Genomic DNA, 22,482 nt, shown 5'->3' on the forward strand with positions numbered 1-22,482 from the left:
TTCACTCACACACTCATTCACTCACTCACTCACTCACTCATTCACTCACACACTCACTCATTCACTCACTCACTCACTCATTCACTCACTCACTCACTCTCAGCATGATGTTTGGCAAAGGTTTTATACTACTGACAATCTTCTGCCAGTCTGGTCATCTGGTTGGCTGTTTGACCAGTCCACTCATCGTGTACAGAATTGACAAAGATTAGCAGAAAAAAGGTCGTAGTTTTACTGATACAGTGATTTCTACCAGACTTCTTTCATTGCATGCTGGAATGATAGTTGAAATTGCCAAACTATTGCTGATGGCTTGTTGAAGAGTGTCAGCCAGCCATAGAATTACTCTTCCTCGATTACTCTGCAATTTCATTGTCAACTAATCCCATACAAATCATCACCTCATTCTTCCATTTCTTCAGCAGCAACAAGCGTCTGGTTGAAACCAGTTTTACTGAAGATTCAGACATTGAAAGGAACGATTATGAATTTCTCTGTCCCATTTTTACAGTTGTGCAGTGTCCTCAACTGACCACTCCTGATCACGGTTCCATGACTGAAGGACAGGTCTACCAGGACGTGGTGGATTTCATCTGCGACGTGGGTTATTTGATGATAGGCGTGGCAAACATCACCTGTCAGGCTGACGGCACATGGACTGAATACGCTCCCACCTGCACAAGTAAGGCTTTATTGTCTCCAGAACCGTGCCTATGCAGTTCTATATTTTTGCCTGAATTGGTTACATCTCGAGTTATGACTTATTAAGGCATATAAGTGGCGTCGGTGGCGCAACGGTTAGAGCATTGGACTCAGAACCAACAGGTCTCGGGTTCGATACTCACGACGTTGTGCCCTTGGGAAAGGCACTTTACACGACTTCCCCACCATGTACGGTGGAGTGACACCCACCGAGCCTCTTATAGGCTAATAGTCTATCTGGGTGCCAAAAACACCCTACGGATTTGGTGCGCCAATGTGTCAACATCAGCACATTTGCGACCAAGAGCCGTTGAATTTTTTCTTTTCTTTTATGACTAGGCATGGTTCTGGATTGTGAACACATAATCCAAAGCACGTCAATTTCCCCAGTTACTGTTCTAAGATTCACATGGACTGTCTAGAACCTTGCTTCAGCATAGTTCTGTATAAATCGCTTTTTTTGGATGCGAGGTGACTATCCAGAACCGTGAGACAGTATGGTTTTGGATGCAGCACGGTTCTAGCTGGATACAGTTATTAGAGTCTTTTGTCGATGCAAGTCAGATCAAAGTTCTGCTGAAAAGAGTACTTGCCAAGAAATGCTTAATAAAAGTTGATTTTCTTCATCCTTTAGTCGTCAAGTGCCCTCTACTGGTTGGACCTTTAGATGGTACACTGAGTGGCGAGAACTCCTACGAGGACGTTGTGAAGTTCACCTGTAACCTGGGTCACGAGCGTCATGGTGTGGAGAACATCACGTGCCTGGCAAACGGCACATGGAGTGGGGATGTCCCCACATGCACAGGTAAGGCATTGTCACGGTGCCTCTCTCCATCTGTCTTTCAGCAGTCTGAAAAGACTTATGACTTAAACTGTGCAAAGAAACAGGATGGTACAGTGCCACTGTAATGTTCCTTTACAAAATCATCAAATTAAAGTTGAGATCACATGCAAATACAAAAGCCAAGGTTTAAATTCATCGTTCAAAAGAGAAGTTAAGGGGGCTGCTTGACAGCCTTTTGTCATCTGTATTCACGTTTGTCCTCTTGACTTCGGTGGAAAAGGCCTTTTTAAAAAAATCCTCCAAGTTCACAGTATACTAATTGAAATATAGAGGATGCCATCTGAAACGTCTTACTCTTTAGAAAATTTATCCAGGTGCTTGATATATTTTATACCATGCAATGTTCTACCTGAATGTCTAACCTTCATTAATGATCCTCTTCAATATCCTGTGTCCTTTCTTACAGAAATCCAGTGCCCGTCGCTGGAAGCTCCTCTCAACGGCTCCATGAGTGGAGAGAACTGGTACCAGGACGTGGTGCAGTTTGCCTGCGACCCTGGGTATGACCTTGTTGGTGTGGGGAGTGCCATGTGCCTGGCAGACCGCACCTGGAGTAGCGATACCCCCAACTGCACACGTGAGACTTTTTTCTATCCTAAGTTCTAGGCGTAATCTCAGTATTTAAACAAATTCTGTGCAAATGAGTAGGTTAACCAAATAATACTAATTTTCCTACATGTAATCTGAAAATGTTAGTCTCAGGTGTCATAGGCTCTTTAAAATAAAGAAAATTGAGAAATTTTCTTTTGGAGAGTTACTGTCATCATTCACCAGTTTTTGCATCTATTAGAAACGTCATTTAGCAGCATTCAGTCTTCTAACATCTCTCTCTCTCTCCCTCTCTCTCTCTCTCTCTCTCTCTCTCTCTCTCTCACTCTCCCTCAAAGACTTATGACTTACAAACAGGATCATACAGTTTCCTTACAAATCAAATTCAAATTCCAATACAAGTATAATTTTAAGTCCAACTATGAGTTCATTATTCACTTGTAGTGGGCCTGCTTGGCAGCACTAGAAGTGTAATCGAGTACTTTTCAAACATTTTTCAGGCGTGAAATGTCCTCATCTGTCCGCCCCTTGGCGAGGTAATATGACGGGTGACAATCTGTACCAGGATGTGGTCCAGTTCACCTGTGAGCCGGGTTACGACCTTATAGGAGTGCCCAACGTCACCTGTCAGGCGAGTGCCACATGGAGTGGCAGCGTCCCAACCTGCACACGTGAGGCTTCATGTTTTGTTTTTATTTTTGTTGTTGTTGTACACAGTTGTTTGTTTGATTAAGCCTGGGTGACGTCCTAGTAGTTATCGCTGGCTCCCTACAAATGTACATTGCTGGCTATCTGTGGTGGTGGGCAACATTGGTGAGACTACCGGTATGGAGGATGGTACCCAGGCTATTTCTTTTGTCAAAGTGTACAGAGGCGTTGTTTTTGGTTCCTCTGTCTGTGTGTTTGTTTGCTTGTTTGTGTGTCCGTAATGGAGTTGAAACCACAGACGAGAATGGCACAGGAAATAGAGGTCAGAGAAGGAAGAATTAGTCAATGTTAAATCAACTTTGACGGACATCACAGGTCATGAGGTCAAGGGTAGAGACTACTAATTCCTGGATAGGTATTTTAGTATGAATTGAGCATAAGTCCAATTATTAGTTTTGAATGTATTGAGTACAAGCCCATACTAGTTTTAATTTTGCTTTATGCATCTCATTTACCTTGAAGAGGACTAAAGAATTATTTTCCCATGTTGCAGGTGCACAGTGTCCCGAGCTGACAGCTCCTGCAGATGGTGCGATGGTTGGCTCTAACTTCTTCGAGGACGTTGTACGGTTCACCTGTTACGCAGGGTACGATCTTGTCGGCGCGCAGAATGCAACTTGCCAGGCATCCGCTACATGGAGTGACGACGTCCCAGTCTGCTCATGTGAGGCTTGGTATTTTTTTTATGAAGGAAACACTTAAGTCAACATCTTTCAATCTTATTACAAGTTGCTAGCCTGGGTGCACTGTCTTCATCTCTTATTAACAGAGAAGTGACAAAGAGAACAGTACTAAAGCTATAATGGCCGGCATACAGGCTAATAAGCTGTATGCTAGCCAGGCTAGTAAGTTGTATGCTAGCCAGGCTAATACATTGTATGCTAGCTAGGCCAATACATTGTATGCTAGCTAGGCTAATACATTGTATGCTAGCCAGGCTAATACATTGTATGCTAGCCAGGCTAATACATGGTTGTATGCTAGCCAGGCTAGTAAGTTGTAACATGTACACTAGACAGCTTGCATTTTCAGTCCTTAATTTACTCCTACTCATGACTTTCTAAATTTTCGTTCACGTTTCAAACCCAGCCGTCCCGTGCCCCCCATTGCCACCGCTGGTAAACGGCGTCCAATCCGGTGGCAGCTCAACCTATGTCTACGGTGAGGAGGTGAACTTCCAGTGTGATGCAGGATTCCATCTGCTCGGGTCATCCTTACGCAGCTGCCTGGCTGATAGCACCTGGAGCGGCTGTACACCTACATGCACAGGTAAATCATTAAAGAACAAACTAAAGATTATTGGTTATTTTAGACGTGTAGTCTAATTCAGACCTCTATGTACTATATAGAATAGCATACATTTGTAGGTTAGTAATAGTTACAGGTTGTTGTATTTTATGTGTAGCAATAAGCAAGTGTACATACGTCTGTGTTGTAAGTCTGTAATGTGTTTTTAAGACTCCAGGAAGAATAGTGAGTATAAGCGTATGGTGAGTACAATGTATGCATACTCACTATTGGAGATCCTTCAAATAAACAAATAAACCTCAACTTCCTGAGTCCCTACCGACTCCTGATCAGAGTCATTTCTTTTATCTGGTCTTTGACCTCCTGTCATTCTTCCTGTCAGTCTCCCCACCCACGTGCTGTCAACTTACTCTATCTGGACAAGGAGACACACAAACACACTGCTTAGCCACCAAAAACAATACTTCTGACCATAGAAATCCCATGCCGAAGACATTCCCTATCACTCCTCCTGTATTTTATACATCAACACAGTGATGTCTTAATGCATTTTTTGTCACAGTGGATATAATGTTAAATTGTACTACTATCTAATATTGTAAGTACAATTAAGGCTATTCCTTTTTTCACAGATATCAACGAATGCTCCATTTCAAACGGCGGTTGTGGGCAAATCTGCACCAACACATTTGGGAGTTTCCAGTGCTCGTGTCGGATTGGTTACACCCTGAACAGTGACGGGTTTGCCTGTGATGGTGAGCATCTTTCTCATCAAGTTTTTGTCCTGGGAATTGTTCTTTGATTTCTGACTTTTTTGACCGACCAGTTTCTCTACTTTAAATCAGTTCAGTTCAGTTCAGGTCATCCTCTTTTGAGGTGCCATTCATAATGTCTCTCCACGTGACTCTGTCGCGCATGGCAGACAGAAGTTCCTCATCCCGTAGGCCACCCTCTTCCTCGATCAGTTTCTTCAGCGTTAGGCACGGACGTCCCCTCCTTCTTTTTACATCCGGTTGCCAGAGAAGCACTTTGGCAGCACTTTTTTTTAAATAAAGTACCTTAAGACATAGCAACGTGCAACAATTTCACAATTCTTCAGTTGTATAAAACTTTTTTTTTACTACAGATGTGGATGAATGTGCCTCTGCAAACGGTGACTGTGAGCAGATCTGTACCAACACTATTGGCAGTTTCCAGTGTTCCTGTGAGGTTGGCTATAGACTGAATGACGACCGGTTTTCCTGTGATGGTAAAGATCTTTTGTTTCATAAATTATTTCCACAAACCAGTAAGTTAAACACTGTCATCTTTAGTTAATAAAACATCATTCTATATTTTATCAAATCGAATGCTACATGACTGTACAGTATGCTATGCCATATTTTTTATGTTTATGCTTCCTTAAAATTATGTACTGTGCTATGTTATGTAATAATGCTATGTTTTATTTTGTGTCACAGTGTTATGTGCACAAATCAAACGTCTGTGAATATGAAATGGTTTTCAATTTGTCTTGCTGTTTGATCTCGATAATGGATTTTGGAACAGGTCAGATTTACCTTCAATCATTTAGATCAATAAGGGAGCATGGCCTTGCCAGTGTAAAATTAAACCCGCTGAATATAGGGCCACCTGGAGGTGCAGTGTGAAGACCACTACTACTAGCCGTCACTGGTGCCGACCCCTGTGGCAGGGACACTAGCAGCAGTATAATCAAATCCTGGATAGTAAGTATGAGTGTGAGTGATATTTCTCTGTCTGTGTTTCAGCCGTCCAGTGTCCCCAGCTAACAGCCCCTCTGAACGGTGGACATACGGCCGGCAGCTCCTACCCGACAGTGGTACAGTTCACCTGTGACACGGGCTACAATCGTGTAGGTGCGGGGAGTATCGCGTGCCAAGCAGACGGCACGTGGAGTGACAGCGCCCCAACCTGCACACGTGAGGCTTTGAGTTTTTTTAATGTTTTTTTTTATACAGGAGATTTACCATAATTTCCAATCTTACTTGTGCTGAAAAGGCATTAATGAGTTGAAAATGACTTGAAACTTGAAACCAAAAGTCCCAGTCACACATTCAGAACCTTCCTCCGACCACCAACCAACCAAGGTTGGCCTGTAGTTCTGGAACAGTCTGATCAGATTTAGGCCATGCCTACCTTTCATATGTTCAAATCGTATCGAATTTGAGTTGAATTTGAGTCAAATTTGACTCCAGAATACAGCCCAAACACTGCTGCCAGCCAAAAGTTACCATGTTTGCCGGAATTCAGCACTGTTCAGGAGGCTAGATAATATATTTGGCTATGTGTGACAGGGGCAAGGTTTCAAATGTTGAAGTTATAAAATGTTTTTCATTTTTTGCTGTTTTAACTTGGCCTTGACGGAGATATGTCCTTGATTATTTTTACATTCATGAAGCAAAATGATGTTTCTTTCTCCACGTTTCAGTTGCGCAGTGCCCGGTGTTGCGAGCTCCCACCGACGGTACAATGACTGGCTCCTATTCCTACCAGGACGTGGTGGAATTCACCTGTGACCCAGGCTACGCCCTCTCCGGGTCAGCTGCAGCTGCCGTCACATGCCAGGCAGACGGCACATGGACTGCACCTGCTCCCACTTGTACAGGTACGGAGTCTCCTGGGAATAGTCAAATATAATCTATAATTTATTGTACATAACACTTTGGACCATTATATATAACCCTTTGTACCATTATACATATTATTAAAAAAGGTTATGTATAATTATGTATAATGCCAAAATCATTATATATAATTATGTATAATGGATAAAGGGGTTATGTATAATTATGTATAATACCAATTGTATGTATGTATAATAAAATAATCATAGTATAATTATGTATAATTTGACTATTGTCTTGTGTCTTTGATGTTTTTCAGTCAAAAGCCAAAAATCCAGGTTCTGTTGAACGAATAATGAACTGTACATTTGACTAAGTACATGGCACATTTTAAAATTTAGAAGATACATTGTGAAAGCTACAATGTAATATAGCACAGTACTAGACTTAGTACATTCAGGTTTCTCTCTTCTTGGTAATTGTATATAAATGTAGAAGGATTTAAGCGTATCTATAGATGGTTTATCAAAATATGCAATGAATTTATAATGAGGTTATGATTACAGTTAAACTTTTAAACAGTTAAACAGTAAATTGGGACTACCCCCAAAATCGCCAACATTTGGGGTCCCAATTTACTTGGTGTTGGTCACGGAAAGTTTAACTGTTATCGTAATGTTATATACCAACACAGATGAACTTTCATGCTAATTTATAATGAGGTTATAAATTTGAATTTTTATCATATTATACTAATAATGAATAACAACTACTCATGGCTGTAAATTGGCAGTAAATTAATTCTAATGGTAATTTCAAACTTAAAAAAAATCTTTTAGCTGTACAGTGTCCGTATCTGAGGGCCCCAATCAACGGTGCAATGTCGTCGGGCAACAGTCTCTACCGTGACGTGGTCTACTTCACCTGTGAGGTAGGATACGAGCTGATAGGTGCAACCAGGATCACGTGTCAGCCGGACGGCACCTGGAGTGACAAAGTGCCCACCTGTGCAGGTGAGATATTTTACCTTTTATGTACCAATTAACTTGTGGTCAGTTTTACTGGAGATATTACTCTTCCAAGAGCGTTATTGCAAACCGTACCTACCTAGGTCTATGTCTATGGGTTAGGGTTATGATCAAGCATAGTTCTGCATAGTCTTTCGTATCCAAGAGCATCTAAGACCTACATGTAGTTCTATGTCCATGGGTTAGGGTTATGATCAAGCATAGTTCTGCATAGTCTTTCGTATCCAAGAGCATCCAAGACCTCAAGTTCTATGTCTATGGGCTTAGTGAGGGTTATGATCAAACATAGTTCTGCATAGTCTTTTGTATCCAAGACCTTGTTCTATGTCTATGAGTTAGGGTTATGATGAAGCATAGTTCTGCATAGTCTTTCATATCCAAGAGCATCCAAGACCTACATGTAGTTCTATGTCTATGGGTTAGGGATATGATCAAGCATACACTAGTTCTGCATTCTTTTGTATCCAAGAGCATCCAAGATTTGCCCCAGGCACATGTTCTAGAAAATGCATCGGCTATCTATAGAACCAAGGATAAGCAGGGCTTAGCAGTGTACAATGAGGGCCTGCAAGGGGGGGTCCCAACAACGCTCTACGCTGAATTCGGAAACCTCTCGATTACGCTTTACGATAAATTCCAAGTGGCTACGACGCATTACATTGTACGTAGAATTAAAACGGCAAATGCGCTCTACGCAAAATGCGAAGAGCGGTCAGTCTATGCTCTACGCAGAATTAAAACGGCGGATTACGCTCTACGGAAAAGGGCTTGCGGGCCCTCTACAATCTACAGATCTGTGCATGAGCATCGTGCAGGATTAAGGACGGTTCTACAACAAGTGTATTGCCATCTCATTGTTCTTTTTCTATGTTCTAGGCGTGAAGTGTCCAATGCTGAAAACTCCTGCGGACGGTACAATGACAGGAGGGAATTCCTACGAGGACACGGTGCAGTTCTCCTGTAACTCCGGGTGTCAGCGTGTCGGTGCGGCGGCTGTCACGTGCCAGGCCGATGGCAGATGGAGCGACAGTGTTCCTATCTGTACCGGCAGTACCCGTAAGTAGCCTCTTACAGGCTTCGGTAGATAGCCTGGATCCCATACCACAGCTCAACACAATACTCCCTTTGGCTGGCGGAAGCAACAAGACCAATCACAGAGTTAGCACCTGGGGATCTAATTTATATCTTGAGTCTGTCTGAGGGGGTGTTTATGGTAATATTACAGACATGTTTTTTTCGTTATAATTACATGTATTTAATACAATTGGCTAAAATTTCTGTGAACACGTGCTGGAAAGAAAGGCATTTTAAGGTGGACACCACCGTACTTCAGGAGAGATGTGACTGTAGCAGAGGGTCATGCATGCCAGATAACCTGTGACACCCCCAGTCTCAGTAAACCAGCCACTAGACTCAGATTACTAGTAACCGCCATCCTTTTTTTTCATCCTTGAGATGTACCTTGCCCGCTGCTGGTAGCCCCTGTAGACGGCGCGATGACCAGGCGCACCTACTTCCTGTACGACTCGAGAGATTTTCGGGAGTATTTACCGACAGGTGAAACCGGCTGCGAAGCGTACAACGAAGACGCGGACTTCACCTGCCATTCGGGATACGACCTTATCGGCTCGTCTAGCATTACGTGCGAGGCAGATGGTACCTGGAGTGACAGTGTCCCAGAATGTAGAAGTAAGTCTTTATTTTATAGTATCTGTTGCAAAGTTCAAGCTTCATTAGTTGTGCCAACACAAGAATGGAACTCACCATAAATTTTCTGTCAATTTCGTCAACCTTCGTCAGATGAGTGATGCACTCACTGACTCTCCGGAAGTCAAAAGCATAATGACGCCAGGAACACATCAAAAGTGGCGGGAAGACCGTCATGGTTCAGAGAGGGGTCCTTGATGGCTGCTACATAGTACATTTCTTACATCATTGCTACCTTAAGTTTACAATATTAGCCCATCTAGATGTAAGGTTGCTGAGGAATTAGTCCAGAATTAAACTGGAGGCTGTGAAGTGTTATTGTCACTCAACAAATGCACCTTTTGTTCTTTCTTTAGTTGTACAGTGTCCAGAGCTGATGGCTCCAACCAACGGAGCAATGGAGGGCTTATATAGCTACAGGAGCATGGTGACGTTCACCTGTGACACGGGGTATGATCTTATAGGTCCTGGGAGTGTCACGTGCCAGGCAAACGGCACTTGGAGCGACATTGTCCCAACTTGCACAGGTAAAGTTTCAGGTCTTTCATATTATATACTACCTCTGTATCTGTATAGCCGGTATAACGGCCCTTCGTCGTAACACACCAGCTTCCCATGCACACAGTGAACGACTTGTTACACTTACATGTAGCCTTTGGACATTGTTGAAAGCTATCTAATGATAATGCCCCTACTGTACTTGGTGATAGCGAGTTCCAGATCTCTACGATAGTTCTTAGTATAGGGGAAAAATGAGTTCTTGAACACTTCCACACTGACACCTTATTCCTTACATGTACTTGATAATTCTGGTACTTGAAGGCATGACTATTGTTCTTTTCTGAGCTGACATTTGGTAAATAGTAAGTAATCATTTAATGGTCAATTGTCTTGCTTTTAGTTCAGAGATCCTGTAATCACAAGTGTCCTTCATACAAAACTTTCTGTCGATATTTCAGTGGTGCAGTGTCCACCGTTGGCAGCACCCGCACACGGCACGATGGTTGGTAACAACTCCTACCAGGACGTGGTAGAGTTTGTCTGCAATACTGGCTACAACCATGTGGGGGTGCAAAGTGTTGTGTGCCAGGCTGACGCAAGCTGGAGCGACATTCCACCTGTTTGTACTGGTAAGACTTTTTACCTTTGCCAGAAAGTTGTGGTTTTGGTAGCATTTGTGTGTATGTGTGTGTGTGCGCGTGTGTGTGTATGCGACTGTGTGTGTGTGTGTGTGTGTGTGTATGCATGACCAAGGACAGGCATGTTTACATGAATGTATATGTATCTGGATAGCATTCAGCACCAAGGACAGGCATACTAGCATAAGGGTGTGCAAGCATGCTTTTTTTTTTATTAGCATGATAACTCAAGAACATATGGGTGGATTGTCATGAAACTTTGTACTAGGTGGATACATGTAGTTCTTAATAAGGCCTAGAAATTATTAGATTTTGGGCCCCCTAACAGCTTATTTGTATATTTAATTATACAGAAAGTCGACAATTCCAGTTTCCATTACTGTCTATCTATCCAGTGCACATTTTTGATACATTTTCTCTATACTATCATGAAAGTTCATCTGTGTTGGTAGTTACATGTTTAAAGTTAAAACTTTTGATACGTGACAAGCTTCACTGGATCAGTCTACTAAGGAAGACCAGAGTGACTGGTCGAAAGCTCTAGGTGAGAGAATGTTTGGTGTTGGATCAAAAGTTTTAACTTTAAACATTTTCTCTGTGTTTCAGTGGTGCACTGCCCGAGACTGGAAGCTCCCACAGACGGTACCATTGAGGGGGAGAATTACTTCCAGGACGTGGTACAGTTCACCTGTTACCCTGGGTACGATCTTGTAGGTGCCACTACCACCACCTGCCAGGCTGACGGCACATGGACTGAGAGTGTGCCTACTTGTGCAAGTAAGAAAAATGTGATAGATGGTGATAGTGATAGTGATCTCGAACCAGTGGTTCTCAAATCAGTGTTCTCCCACAGAGAAGACAGATGCTATATATATTAATATATATATGTACAGTTAAGTATTTACAGGTTCATTGTACCGGGAAATTCTAGCTCTTCACAAGCACAATGAACAGTAGACCATGGTTTAATGTTCCGCCCTAAGAACTGTGACCCTCTCCTATAGCCTGCATGTCGGTTGAGCGACAACAGCTGGGATTCGAACTTTTAACCTCTTAGTCCAGAGGCAGGGTCGCTAACCACTGGACTACGCATGCTACTACTAGTACATATTTGTACATGTGTCTTTCAGAGTTCCTTTTTCCTCTTCATGCTATTCTCTAGGAAAGATGCTTACGAATATTCCTTTCTTCATGATTGTTTTAGTCGTGCAGTGCCCGGAGCCAACAACCCCCGAGCACAGTTCAAAGACCGGTGGGTACAACTACCGGGATGTGGTACACTACACCTGTGACACAGGCCACTACATGGTCGGTGCCGAGGACATCACGTGTCTGGCCGACAGCACGTGGAGTGACGATGCTCCTAACTGCACAGGTAAAAATTTGTGACTGTCTTTTATGCGCACACAGAGGTCAATATTGTCATCTAATTGGCATTCATCACTGTCACCTTTCACCTGATTAAGGGACCATCCAGGTACTAGGGAAGAATACTGTACAATGTATTGTTTGGGGTGGCCGAGCTGTAGGTTTATGTATCTGTTTGTTCAAACTAAGTTAGTAGACAGCAAGTGGGTGGGAGAAGATTGATAGGCAGAATGTTAGGAAGTCAATCTAAGGTCGATCTAGGAGCTAACAGGCATGGAGGAATTCAGGTAGTCTAGAATTGCACACTGAGATTTTTACTTTCTTGTTCAAAAGGGATCCTACTAATTGACTATTTCTCTCTCCAGTTGTACAGTGTCCGGAGCTGACAGCCCCCTTACACTGTGACATGACGGGGTTGGACACCTACCAGGAAGTGAAACACTTCGTCTGTGACACCGGCTACAATCTGGTAGGGTCTGCAGACATGACATGCCAGGCAGATGGCACATGGAGCGGCATTTTCCCAACTTGTACAAGTAAGTATCTTCATCTTTCATCAAAGAAGAAATTATTGAAAAGAAAGAAAGTGGCGTCTGTGTGGTGTAGTGGATAGAGCGTCTGACTGTCAAGCAAGGAAACCCAGGTTCAATGCCCAGGGCTGGACCCAGACATGTCCAGACATGCACCAAGATGTTGTGCCCTTGGGAAAGGCACTTAACACGCATTTCCCTTCTCAGTTAGAGGGTTCCTGGGCCCTACTAAAGGGTTTGGGTTGGTGTTAGGAAGAGCATCCAGCCGTAAAAATCTTGCTTAAAAAAAAAAGACTTGACAGTTGTACATGTACTTGGTGCAAGCACGTCTAACCCCCGGTTGGGGAAAAATGACGTTAAATTTGGTTAGAAAAAGAAAAGAAAAAAAAGCTGACCAAGACTGGAATAGCTGGTTGGATGATGATCATGTGTGACTCAAATAATTGGTCTTCTTGGTGACTTGAATTGGACTAATGCTAATAAGACTGGACAAAGATGGACTAAGATTAATATATCATGAGCCCTTTCTAAAGAGTTGGTAAAGAACTGCATCACTTAATTCAGCCAGGCTTTTTTTCATGATGTCTGCTTGGTTTTTATTCATACAGTAAATGACACACTGTATATTCTGAAGTAGCATTAGAAGTAGCATTTATGGTCATTTTTACTGTTTACTATTATAATTGTACTATGCCTTCCAATAAGCCCTTGGGTACGAATTTCCAATGAACCATATAATTGCAGAGGTCATCCATTCAAAAGCATATACGTTTTTAAAACTGTCCTATTTTGTGTTCTAGTTGCACAGTGTCCTGAGCTGATGGCTCCCATAGAAGGGACAATGGCAGGTTGTAACTCCTACCAGGACGAGGCGCAGTTTGCCTGTAACCAAGGTTACAACCTAGACGGGTCGGCCACCCTCACGTGTCAGGCAGATGAGACATGGAGCGACAGTGCCCCAGTTTGTACAGGTGAGCGTTCTGTGCAACAAAATTAGTTTTGAAGGGGAACAAGAAGTTAAAAAAAAACCTGACATATCACACATGGTATGTCTGAATAGTGATTTCCTATACTAACATGTAGCTTGCTAGTTCACCGGCCGTTTTAAGTTGCGGCTAGCACCTAGCATCAACAAATTGGCTGCCAACATCTTTATGTGGCAACGAATGGCTGACTGGTCACGGATTCGATTCATGCATGGCTAGACTAGGTGGACTGTTCTTGCTAAAGGCACTTAACAAGATTTTCCTCACTCTACGCAGTTGTCAAATGGGTACCTGACTTTGGTTGGTGAGGTAAAAGGCAGTGTAAGGAGAGGGGTGGGCTCCACCTTCCAATACTATGCCCAGACATAATACTTTAAGAACATTATTAACTGCCCCTACAGCTTTAATTATCTCCAACAAGTCCAAGCAGATTCTGTGGGGCAAGGAAAATCCTAATATATTGTCCACCTGTATCCATTGGCTATATGACTTTTGTACCTTTAGTAGAATTGATTCAAATGCATATTATTTTTCCAATTAACGCTATCATATATCATTTTCAGCTGTTCCATGCCCAGCCTTCACTCCCCCCGACCATGGTTCCATGACTGGTGACTTCGCCTACAAGGAGGTGGTAGAGTTTGTCTGTGACACTGGGTACGAGCTCATTGGTGCATCCAGTATCATCTGTAGGCACGACGGTACCTGGAGCGGCACTGTTCCAACCTGCACATGTAAGAATTGTCCAGATCGAGCCGAATAGATTCGCTTTGATCCGGTTTTGATCCTGCTCAATCTGGACAATTTCATCCAAGTGGGGAAAAGGGCCATAGTTTCTTTCTCCCACAGAATCATTGTATGCAACATAACATTCCTATAATGTGTTGCGTAGTCACTGACGAAAAGAAGTGGGTGCTACCTGAAATGTCTGGTGGCAGTTTTCAAAATTTACCCAGTTGCACGACGAGTAACAATTTCTCATTACCTGGATGCTTAACCTTTGTCAACGTAACACTTCTAATGTTCGTTCAGAGATTAATTTAAAAAGATAACCAGCCAAAATTAAAAGCTTTCAATTCTCCCATTTAATATAGAATGATTAATCAGGTTGGTAAATTACTAGCTGTGTTTATACACAAAATTCATAACAATTACCTCCCGGCCCTTAGGTAGTAATGGTCCTACATTCTTCAGTGCAATACTGACTGGTTCTACCCGGTAGGTGTTGCTGCTAGATAGAAAATGCAGTCTCAAACATGACTCAGCTTGTATCTCCCCTCATCACGGTTCATATCACAAGACTTGAAAGCTTTTTCTCTCTGTATTTTCAGTGGTGCATTGCCAGGTACTGACAGCGCCTTCAGATGGCACAATGTCGGGAGACAACGCCTACCAAGACATGCTCCAGTTCGCCTGTATCTCTGGGTACCAGCTTGTAGGTTCACCAACCAGCACATGTCAGGCAGATGGCATGTGGAGTGACAGTTCCCCGATTTGTGCAGGTCAGTTTATTATATTTACTGAAGGAAAACATATTGTTTTTGCTCTGTTTCTTCCTCTTCTTCTTCCCCAAACAGTGACCTCTGACCTGATCAATGACATGATTTGTTGACGTCTGTCACCTTGGTAACTGGTGTTGGGTTACATAATGTTGCAATTTCACCTGTCTCCTCTGCTCCTGTCACCATATACTAGTAGTACAGACCATGTCCGAAGGTAGACATTATGCATTTGCTTCTCTATTTTTTTTCTTGTATTTCTTTCTTAACAAATAGGCAAAAAAAAAGTTAAATTTTAACATATTTGAAAGATCCCTATAACTAACATCTGGGACAGAAGTAGTGTTTTGGGTACATGGTGCCAATTCATGCTAGGTTTGTATGTTTGGGTTCCAACATGAGTGGGCAGAGATTTTGTTTCACTTGATTGACAGGGTTTTAAGCCGGTTTGCCCTGGATGCAAGGATGTGTTTGCCATGAATGTATGAAAAATAAACCAATGTTATGGTTAATATAGGAGTAAGTTTTGTCATACAATCTTATGAGTAATAATATATATTCTATGATACAATTCATTAATGCAAACTGTACATTATGTCCCGAAAGTTTGAAATCTCTAATTTCTGTTCTCCCTGTTTCAGCTGTCGAGTGCCCGGCCCTGACAGCCCCGGCACACGGTACAATGACTGGGAACAACTTCTACCCATCTGAAGTTCGGTTCGCCTGTGACTCCGGATACGCCCTAGCTGGGAGCTCCACCCTGACATGCCAGGCTGACGCCACATGGAGTGGGGCCGTACCTACCTGCACTGGTAGGATAAGAGTTTTATGACTCATCTATAATGTTTTGTACGTAGGTTAATTTCGTTGTACCCAATGTTCAATTACATCTCATCAACACGATTTCTTTCTAGGTATGTTTCTACCATGCAAAAAAGTTGAATCTTTGTTTAACAACTTAACAACAGGATCTGTCCTTGGTGCTGAATTATGGGTTACATGTAATACAGTGATTGGAAAGCTATCTTATTATGTATTTGTCTGTATGTCTACATGTAGTTTTAGACCTTACGAAAGTCGCTGTACTTTTGTTGTGTCAATAAAGTTCTCTTATGACTGAAACACACAATTGAAATGTGGTAGTTAAACATTCTAACAGTGTTACATTCAAGAAACATACATTTGTAAAAGTATGGAGAAATATACTGCTTCAAAAAATATGTAGGCATTTAAGTAGCCTCTATCAGGCCCTGAAGCAACTGCAAAGAGTAGAACAAAGTGGCAAACTGTTTCCTTAGCGCAGATCAACTCTTCTGGCATGCATACACAATGTATGTTATCAGTGTCTATTTGGCCGATTTCAACACTTTCCAGCCACTTTGTGAAGCCTGGTAGAGGCTAGCATTTGGGGCTGGATAGATTCTTTCAGAATCCATTACACTCTTTTCAAAGGACAAAAAAGTGAACTGAAGAAAACAAAATGCTTTAGTCACTTAGTTTGTCCTTCTGATTTGTGTTCCAGTTGTACAGTGTCCAGAGCTGACAGATCCAGAGCACGGTGCAGTAAGCGGCTACAACTACTATGAGGACGAGGCAGAGTTCACCTGTGATGAGGGGTATGAGATCTTCGGCACCACCACCATCACGTGTCTGGAGGACGGCCAGTGGAGCATGAGCGCTCCAACCTGTACAGGTTAGACGGTTTTGCGGTTTTTAGCTGTGTCCAGAAACCCCGGATTGGTTGATTCCACGGCCATGGAGTTCATCATCTTTCATTAGTGAATTACATGACTTTGAATGAACTTCTGCTTAAAGTTCGTAGGTGTTCATTTCACAATCAGTGGACTCTGGTACAGTGGGGTAGCTACCTTTGATTAAAAAAATTATCTATCGGCTATGCCGTGATCCGTAACCCTAACCACTAAACATCATAGTATGGCCATGGAATTCATAGACCCAGGTCTCCTTCATTGGCACACGATCTCGAAGTAAAGTAAAATGATTGTTTGGTAGAAGACAAGTACAGGCAGAAAATATGTAACACTCATTGAGTACTAGTGTTTATATTATATATATATCAAAAGTTATATATATAATTTTAATGATATCCAAGCAGATTCTGTGTGGCAAGGGTAGTCTATATTGGCTGCTTGTATCCTTGGCCTTCTGTAACCATTGGAGGCCACTTTAGACCCCCCCCTTGCCCCATAAAATCTGCTTGGAGACTATTAGTAAGTGTTTAGGACTGAAAAGATCTGAAAACAATGGCCGGGAACTGGTATTACATACAGCTGTCACTTGAACTAGTCTCATGTATTAACCGTATCCTCCCCCTTCTGCAGCCGGCCAGTGTCCCAACCTGCTGCCGCCGATGAATGGTGGGATGACCGGGAGTAACTTACACGGGGTAGCAGTGACGTTCTCCTGCAATTCCGGCTACGAGCTCCAGGGGTCACCCGCTGTCACCTGTCAGCTAGACAGCACCTGGACCGGGAGGCCTCCTATCTGTAAAGGTGACGTTTACTGTGTTTGATGTTCTTGAATGTTGTGATCAGTGTCAGTCCTGTCTTTGGTCTCCCTAACACAAGCAATACCAACCCATTAAACAAATTTGCAATCAAACTACATGGCATGATATGTCTACTTCAAAGGTCTACACCTTGACTTAAACCCTTCTAGGTTAATTGTAATTACAGCTTCAGTAGACCATATACAGAAGACAGGTTTTGGAGGTGGAGTACAATTCTTGAGTTTTACTGTGTGGCTTTTTACATACTGTAATGCTTGATACGCAAATCTTGAGATATAAAGCGTAATAAGTATTCTTTTCTGGCTGCCTGATCTTTCTGAGCATTGTGTTCTCACCAAAAAAAGTGCCAGTTGTATACATAGGCTACATATATAGCAGGGAGAAGCAGTACTCCAGTCAGAAGCTCTGAGGAAGATTTACATACTAGGCAAGGTATCACTGGTTGTGTATAAGAAAATCCCAATGCCCATGTTCTACCAACCTGATGACATTGTTTTCACAATTTTGTAGTTCTCCAATGCCCGGCTCTGACCGCCCCTGCCAACGGTGCCATGGTCGGGCTGAACTACTACCGGAACGTGGTGACTTTCAGCTGCAGCCGCGGGTACGACCTTGTCGGGGAGTCCAGCGTGACCTGCCGGGGGGACGGGACCTGGACGGGAAGTGTTCCTGCGTGTACAGGTAAATTCTGTTGTGTCACATTCAGATTATGATTCTGGTACTGAATGATTATTACTGAAGCCCACCACTATGTATAATAGTGTAGACCTGTCCTCGGTACTGAATGAGTACTACTAAAGCCCACTGCTGACCAGGTCTACACTTTCATACATAGTGGTGGGCTTGAGTAATAATCATTCATTACCAAGGACAGGTCTACACTTTCATACACAGCAGTGGGCTTACGTAGTAATCATTCAGTACCAAGGACAGGTCTACACTATCATACATAGTGGTATTGGCTTTTGTAGTAATCATTCAGTACCAAGGACAGGTCTACACTTTCATACATAGTAGTGGGCTTTGATAATAATCATTCAGTACCAAGGACAGGTCTACACTATCATACATAGTGGCATTGGCTTTTGTAGTAATCATTCAGTACCAAGGACAGGTCTACACTTTCATATATAGTGGTGGGCTTTCGTAGTAATCGTTCAGTACCAAGGACAGGTCTACACTTTCATACATAGTGGCATTGGCTTTTGTAGTAATCATTCAGTACCTATGATAGTGTAGACCTGTCCTTTGTGAATAATCCTGAATAATTACTACGAAAGCCCACCACTATGTATGATAGTGTAGCCCTGTCCTTGGTTCTGAATGATAACTCTGAACACATGACCTTATGGACACTTGACTTGCGTGTAATGAATTGTAGTTACATTAGGGCCCACCAGCCGAGACTGGGGCCGATATCACCTAGAAGGCAACTACGATTCATGACATGATTCACATTTAGTTAAAAAAAAATGATTAAGTCCTCGCCACAACCATTGGCATAGTTGCTTATGGCAGCCCTTTCGGTAGCCTTTGGGCCACACTGTTGTGCAATCAGGGGGCTAGTCCACTAGTAGTGATGTGTGTTCAACTCTTATACTCTATCCCAAATGCTGAGTGCTTAGCAGAGAAAGCAGTACGTCTTTGGTATGACTCGGCCAGGGATCGAACTCACGACCTACCAAATGCAAAGCGAGCACTTTACCCATTTGGCCTTTGCGCCGGTAAAGTGATGATCTCCAAAGCCATTTGTAAAATCCACACTTTACTATTTCAGCCATACAGTGCCCCATGCTGAGTTCAGGGTCCAGGGTACTGATCTGTAAGGTATATAAGTGAGAACTTCATGTTACTTGTTTCATTTAGCCTCTGTTCACTTGAAGAAGCCACACAGGCAAAACTGGTCATATGACAGGCTGAATAAAAGTTCTGAACAGGAACTATGCGGCTTCAGATGTCTTACTGAGGGACGACTGCATTGCAAGATGTCAGTTAGCTGAGGAATGAATCCCCTCAAATTCACATTGATGATCTCCAATGCCATTTCTAAACCCCACTCTGCACCATTTCAGCCATACAGTGCCCCAGACTGAGTTCAGGCTCCATAGCTCACGGCCTCCTCATCGGGTCCAACTCCTACCGGAACGTCGTCACCTTCACCTGTTTCCCTGGGTACGAGCTCGTGGGGGACGAGAGTCTCACCTGCCAGTGGGACAGGACCTGGAGCGGCCCCCTACCGGCTTGTTCTAGTAATTCAACCACTTTTCTATTCACACAGATCTAGATTAATGGTTATGTTATCAACACTTTTTTTGGTTTGAAAATGGTATTAGAATCAGGCTTAGGGTGGAAAAATGATGAATACATACTATAGTATGATCTATTTATTGGGAAACCCATATCATGTGCTAGACTATTACAAGGATGAATATGCTAGTAAATTGTTTTGCTTGTCATAATTCTTTGTGTTAGATAATTGTATCTTATGAGGCAGAAATCATGAACTGACGTAGTTTGGACCTTTTATTTCAAAGGATTGTCAACTTTATTTTGAAAATTTAATGTAGTATTTGTGACTTGACTTCGCTTTTTAAAAGACCACTTTAAAGGACAGCCTCTAAAGGGAAAACTTGTAGGTTGATCGTTATGTTTGTTATAACATTATGCACTGTCTGTTTACACTTATTTCAGTCGTGAAATGTCCCCCACAAACGTCTCCCACCAACGGAGCGAAGGTCGGCAACAACTTCTACAACGACGTGGTGAACTTCATGTGTGTGTCTGGGTACCACATGGACGGGGAGTCCAGCGTCACGTGCAAGGCGGACGCCACATGGTCCGCACCCACTCCAACATGCCTGGGTGAGAGATGGTGTCCCTGTCTGTTTGTTTGTTTGTTTGTTTTATCCAGATCTACATTAATTTGGTAATATTCAATTATCATGGCTTAAAATACAGCTGGGTGCATGTGCACCTTATTGCACCCAAATTCGGAACTGTGCACCCATTTTTTTCTGTGGGTGCACCAGTGCACCCAATTTTTGTAGGTTGTCAAGATGTGAAATGTAGTATACAGCATATTCTTAACGTCTAATTGTAAGAAACATAGTTAGTTTTTGTCAGAAACATACTATTAGTTAGTTTTTGCTGACATTCTACTTATTTTATTTTACATGGTGCACCCAAAACATTTTTTGTGCACCCAATTTCTTAGGTTCAGTGCACCAGTGCACCTATTCCCAAAAACGAATTTTGAGCCCTGAAATTTATGTGTGTTCGTAAAGTTGAGTGACAACACGTGGGTATTTGTGGAATTCCCTAACCACAGACCACAAAAGGTCAGACACAGGAAGTTAGGTCCCAACAGCTGGCCAAGAGCCAGCAGGCATTTCCTTCAGTCTGTTGGCTGGTTGCTTTAGGGGAAATGCAGAGACATAAACAGAGAAATTCATACAGAATATATAATTAAAACATGGAAAGTAACGAACATTGCATTGTTTTGTTTTTTTCTACACAGATACTGACGAGTGTGCCTTCTCGAGCATGGGTGGTTGTGAACAGATCTGCACCAACACTGATGGTAGTTACTACTGCTCCTGTAACATCGGGTACAGCCTCAGTATCAACAGTATGTCTTGTAACGGTATGTTTAGTATCTTTAACTCTTAGACTTGAAGAATGTACTTAACATTTCATTCAGATTTTTGAAAGTACAAACATGTACATATGTTGTGTTTATTTGTACATTAGTGCATACTGTGTCTGTATCAAAAAATCCAAGTTTTTCTTAACTAGCAATTTGAAACATTCAATGAACCATCCTTACAGTAACAAGGAAGGAAAGTAGTAGCTCGTAAAATGACATATAGGACATTATCATAATAATGAAAACAGCCAGTTAGTTATCAAGTTGAACATAGATGAGTTGTGTATGATTAGAAACATTATTATTTGTAATGTACGTATTATTAAGTAATCGTAAACTTTGTCTTGAACAGACAACGACGAATGTAATACAGCAAATGGTGGCTGCAACCAAATCTGCACCAACACTATAGGCAGTTTCCAGTGTTCCTGCAACACTGGATACCTCTTAAATGCTGACCACTTCGGATGTGACGGTAAGATATCCCTGACAACAATCGCTTATCTGAATCAACACTTAAGTTTGTTCTATGTAAATTCATAGTCTAAATTGTTGAGACTGCTTATTACATGTATGCATAACGTACTGGTATATCGCTAAATTGAACATACCGTATCGTTTCCCCATTTCATACATCTTAGCAACACAGATAAGTTCATATTTCAAATGGCTTTGATTATAAAACACATCTGTACTTATATCTACATCATTACTAAGAAGCGAGAAGAAGCCAAATTATCGTAATTATTAGACTATATGTCCATAGTACAATAGAATTAGCACTAGCTTGTACATTGTATATGTTCACTGCAAACTTTGACGTCTTCCCTGTGACCTGTACTGAACCCAGTGGGTATTTGCGTACAATAAAGGTCTTCATTCATTCGTATCGAGATACAAACTTTGTATTGTGCTCTGTGACATTAAAAGTAGATGACTTTACTTCTAATTCTATTCATTTGCACGTACAAATAATTAAAGTAATTTACCATGTTCCCTCTAGTGTAAAGAACATTTGACCCTATAGAATATTATGTCACCTTGCAGATATCGATGAGTGTGCTATAAGAAACGGAGGTTGTATGCACACATGCACAAACTTGGCTGGGAGTTACCAGTGCTCGTGCAATACTGGGTATGCGCTGGGCGAGGATGGACATGCATGTTACGGTAAGGACTTAGTTCCTTGTGCTTCTTTCTTTATGCTGTCTCAGATCACATTTCCAAACCGGGGCCCGGCCGGGCTGTTTCAATTGACGAAAAGAATGAACAATTTATACCTGTCCAATAATATAGTATTACGCAAATAGTTCCCATCATTAATAAACATGTTTGTGCTCTCTTGTCTTTTATATCATACTTTTTGTTCCATAAGACTGCCCGACCAGGCCCTGGCTAGGAAATGTGACCTCA

The 22,482-nt window shown here is 42.2% G+C and overlaps 2 protein-coding genes across 2 annotated transcripts; both read left to right on the top strand.

Annotated features, from left to right (window-relative positions):
* Positions 1 to 2,604: 2,604 nt before the first annotated feature.
* On the top strand, positions 2,605 to 6,984 carry LOC109467306 (P-selectin-like). Its single transcript, XM_019765250.1, has 8 exons — positions 2,605 to 2,766; positions 3,297 to 3,467; positions 3,893 to 4,072; positions 4,684 to 4,806; positions 5,178 to 5,255; positions 5,821 to 5,991; positions 6,501 to 6,677; positions 6,956 to 6,984. The coding sequence occupies exons 1-8, from the start codon at positions 2,637 to 2,639 to the stop codon at positions 6,982 to 6,984; spliced, it is 1,059 nt and encodes a 352-aa protein (XP_019620809.1). The 5' UTR covers positions 2,605 to 2,636.
* A 532-nt stretch (positions 6,985 to 7,516) lies between these two features.
* Positions 7,517 to 20,715, top strand: LOC109467307 (sushi, von Willebrand factor type A, EGF and pentraxin domain-containing protein 1-like). Its single transcript, XM_019765251.1, has 18 exons — positions 7,517 to 7,649; positions 8,541 to 8,720; positions 9,144 to 9,353; positions 9,728 to 9,898; positions 10,331 to 10,501; positions 11,117 to 11,287; positions 11,715 to 11,885; positions 12,244 to 12,414; positions 13,209 to 13,379; positions 13,958 to 14,128; positions 14,726 to 14,896; positions 15,535 to 15,705; positions 16,416 to 16,586; positions 17,236 to 17,406; positions 17,934 to 18,104; positions 19,496 to 19,672; positions 20,115 to 20,285; positions 20,708 to 20,715. Exons 1-18 carry the CDS (start codon positions 7,517 to 7,519, stop codon positions 20,713 to 20,715), a joined length of 2,931 nt encoding a protein of 976 aa, XP_019620810.1.
* Positions 20,716 to 22,482: the final 1,767 nt, after the last annotated feature.

Source organism: Branchiostoma belcheri, unplaced genomic scaffold (assembly GCF_001625305.1).
Source record: "Branchiostoma belcheri isolate BF01 breed outbred unplaced genomic scaffold, Haploidv18h27 scaffold18, whole genome shotgun sequence".
Classification (NCBI taxonomy): Eukaryota; Metazoa; Chordata; class Leptocardii; order Amphioxiformes; family Branchiostomatidae; genus Branchiostoma; species Branchiostoma belcheri.

Bases quoted from the DNA above. Each gene is read 5' to 3' on its own strand.
- LOC109467306 (XM_019765250.1), top strand. From the start codon at position 2,637: ATGACGGGTGACAATCTGTACCAGGATGTGGTCCAGTTCACCTGTGAG. The intron at 5,256-5,820 runs GTGAGGTTGGCT...TCTGTGTTTCAG, and splicing joins TGGCAGTTTCCAGTGTTCCT to CCGTCCAGTGTCCCCAGCTA. The intron at 5,992-6,500 runs GTGAGGCTTTGA...TCCACGTTTCAG, and splicing joins CAGCGCCCCAACCTGCACAC to TTGCGCAGTGCCCGGTGTTG.
- LOC109467307 (XM_019765251.1), top strand. From the start codon at position 7,517: ATGTCGTCGGGCAACAGTCTCTACCGTGACGTGGTCTACTTCACCTGT. The intron at 9,899-10,330 runs GTAAAGTTTCAG...TCGATATTTCAG, and splicing joins CATTGTCCCAACTTGCACAG to TGGTGCAGTGTCCACCGTTG. The intron at 11,886-12,243 runs GTAAAAATTTGT...TTCTCTCTCCAG, and splicing joins CGATGCTCCTAACTGCACAG to TTGTACAGTGTCCGGAGCTG.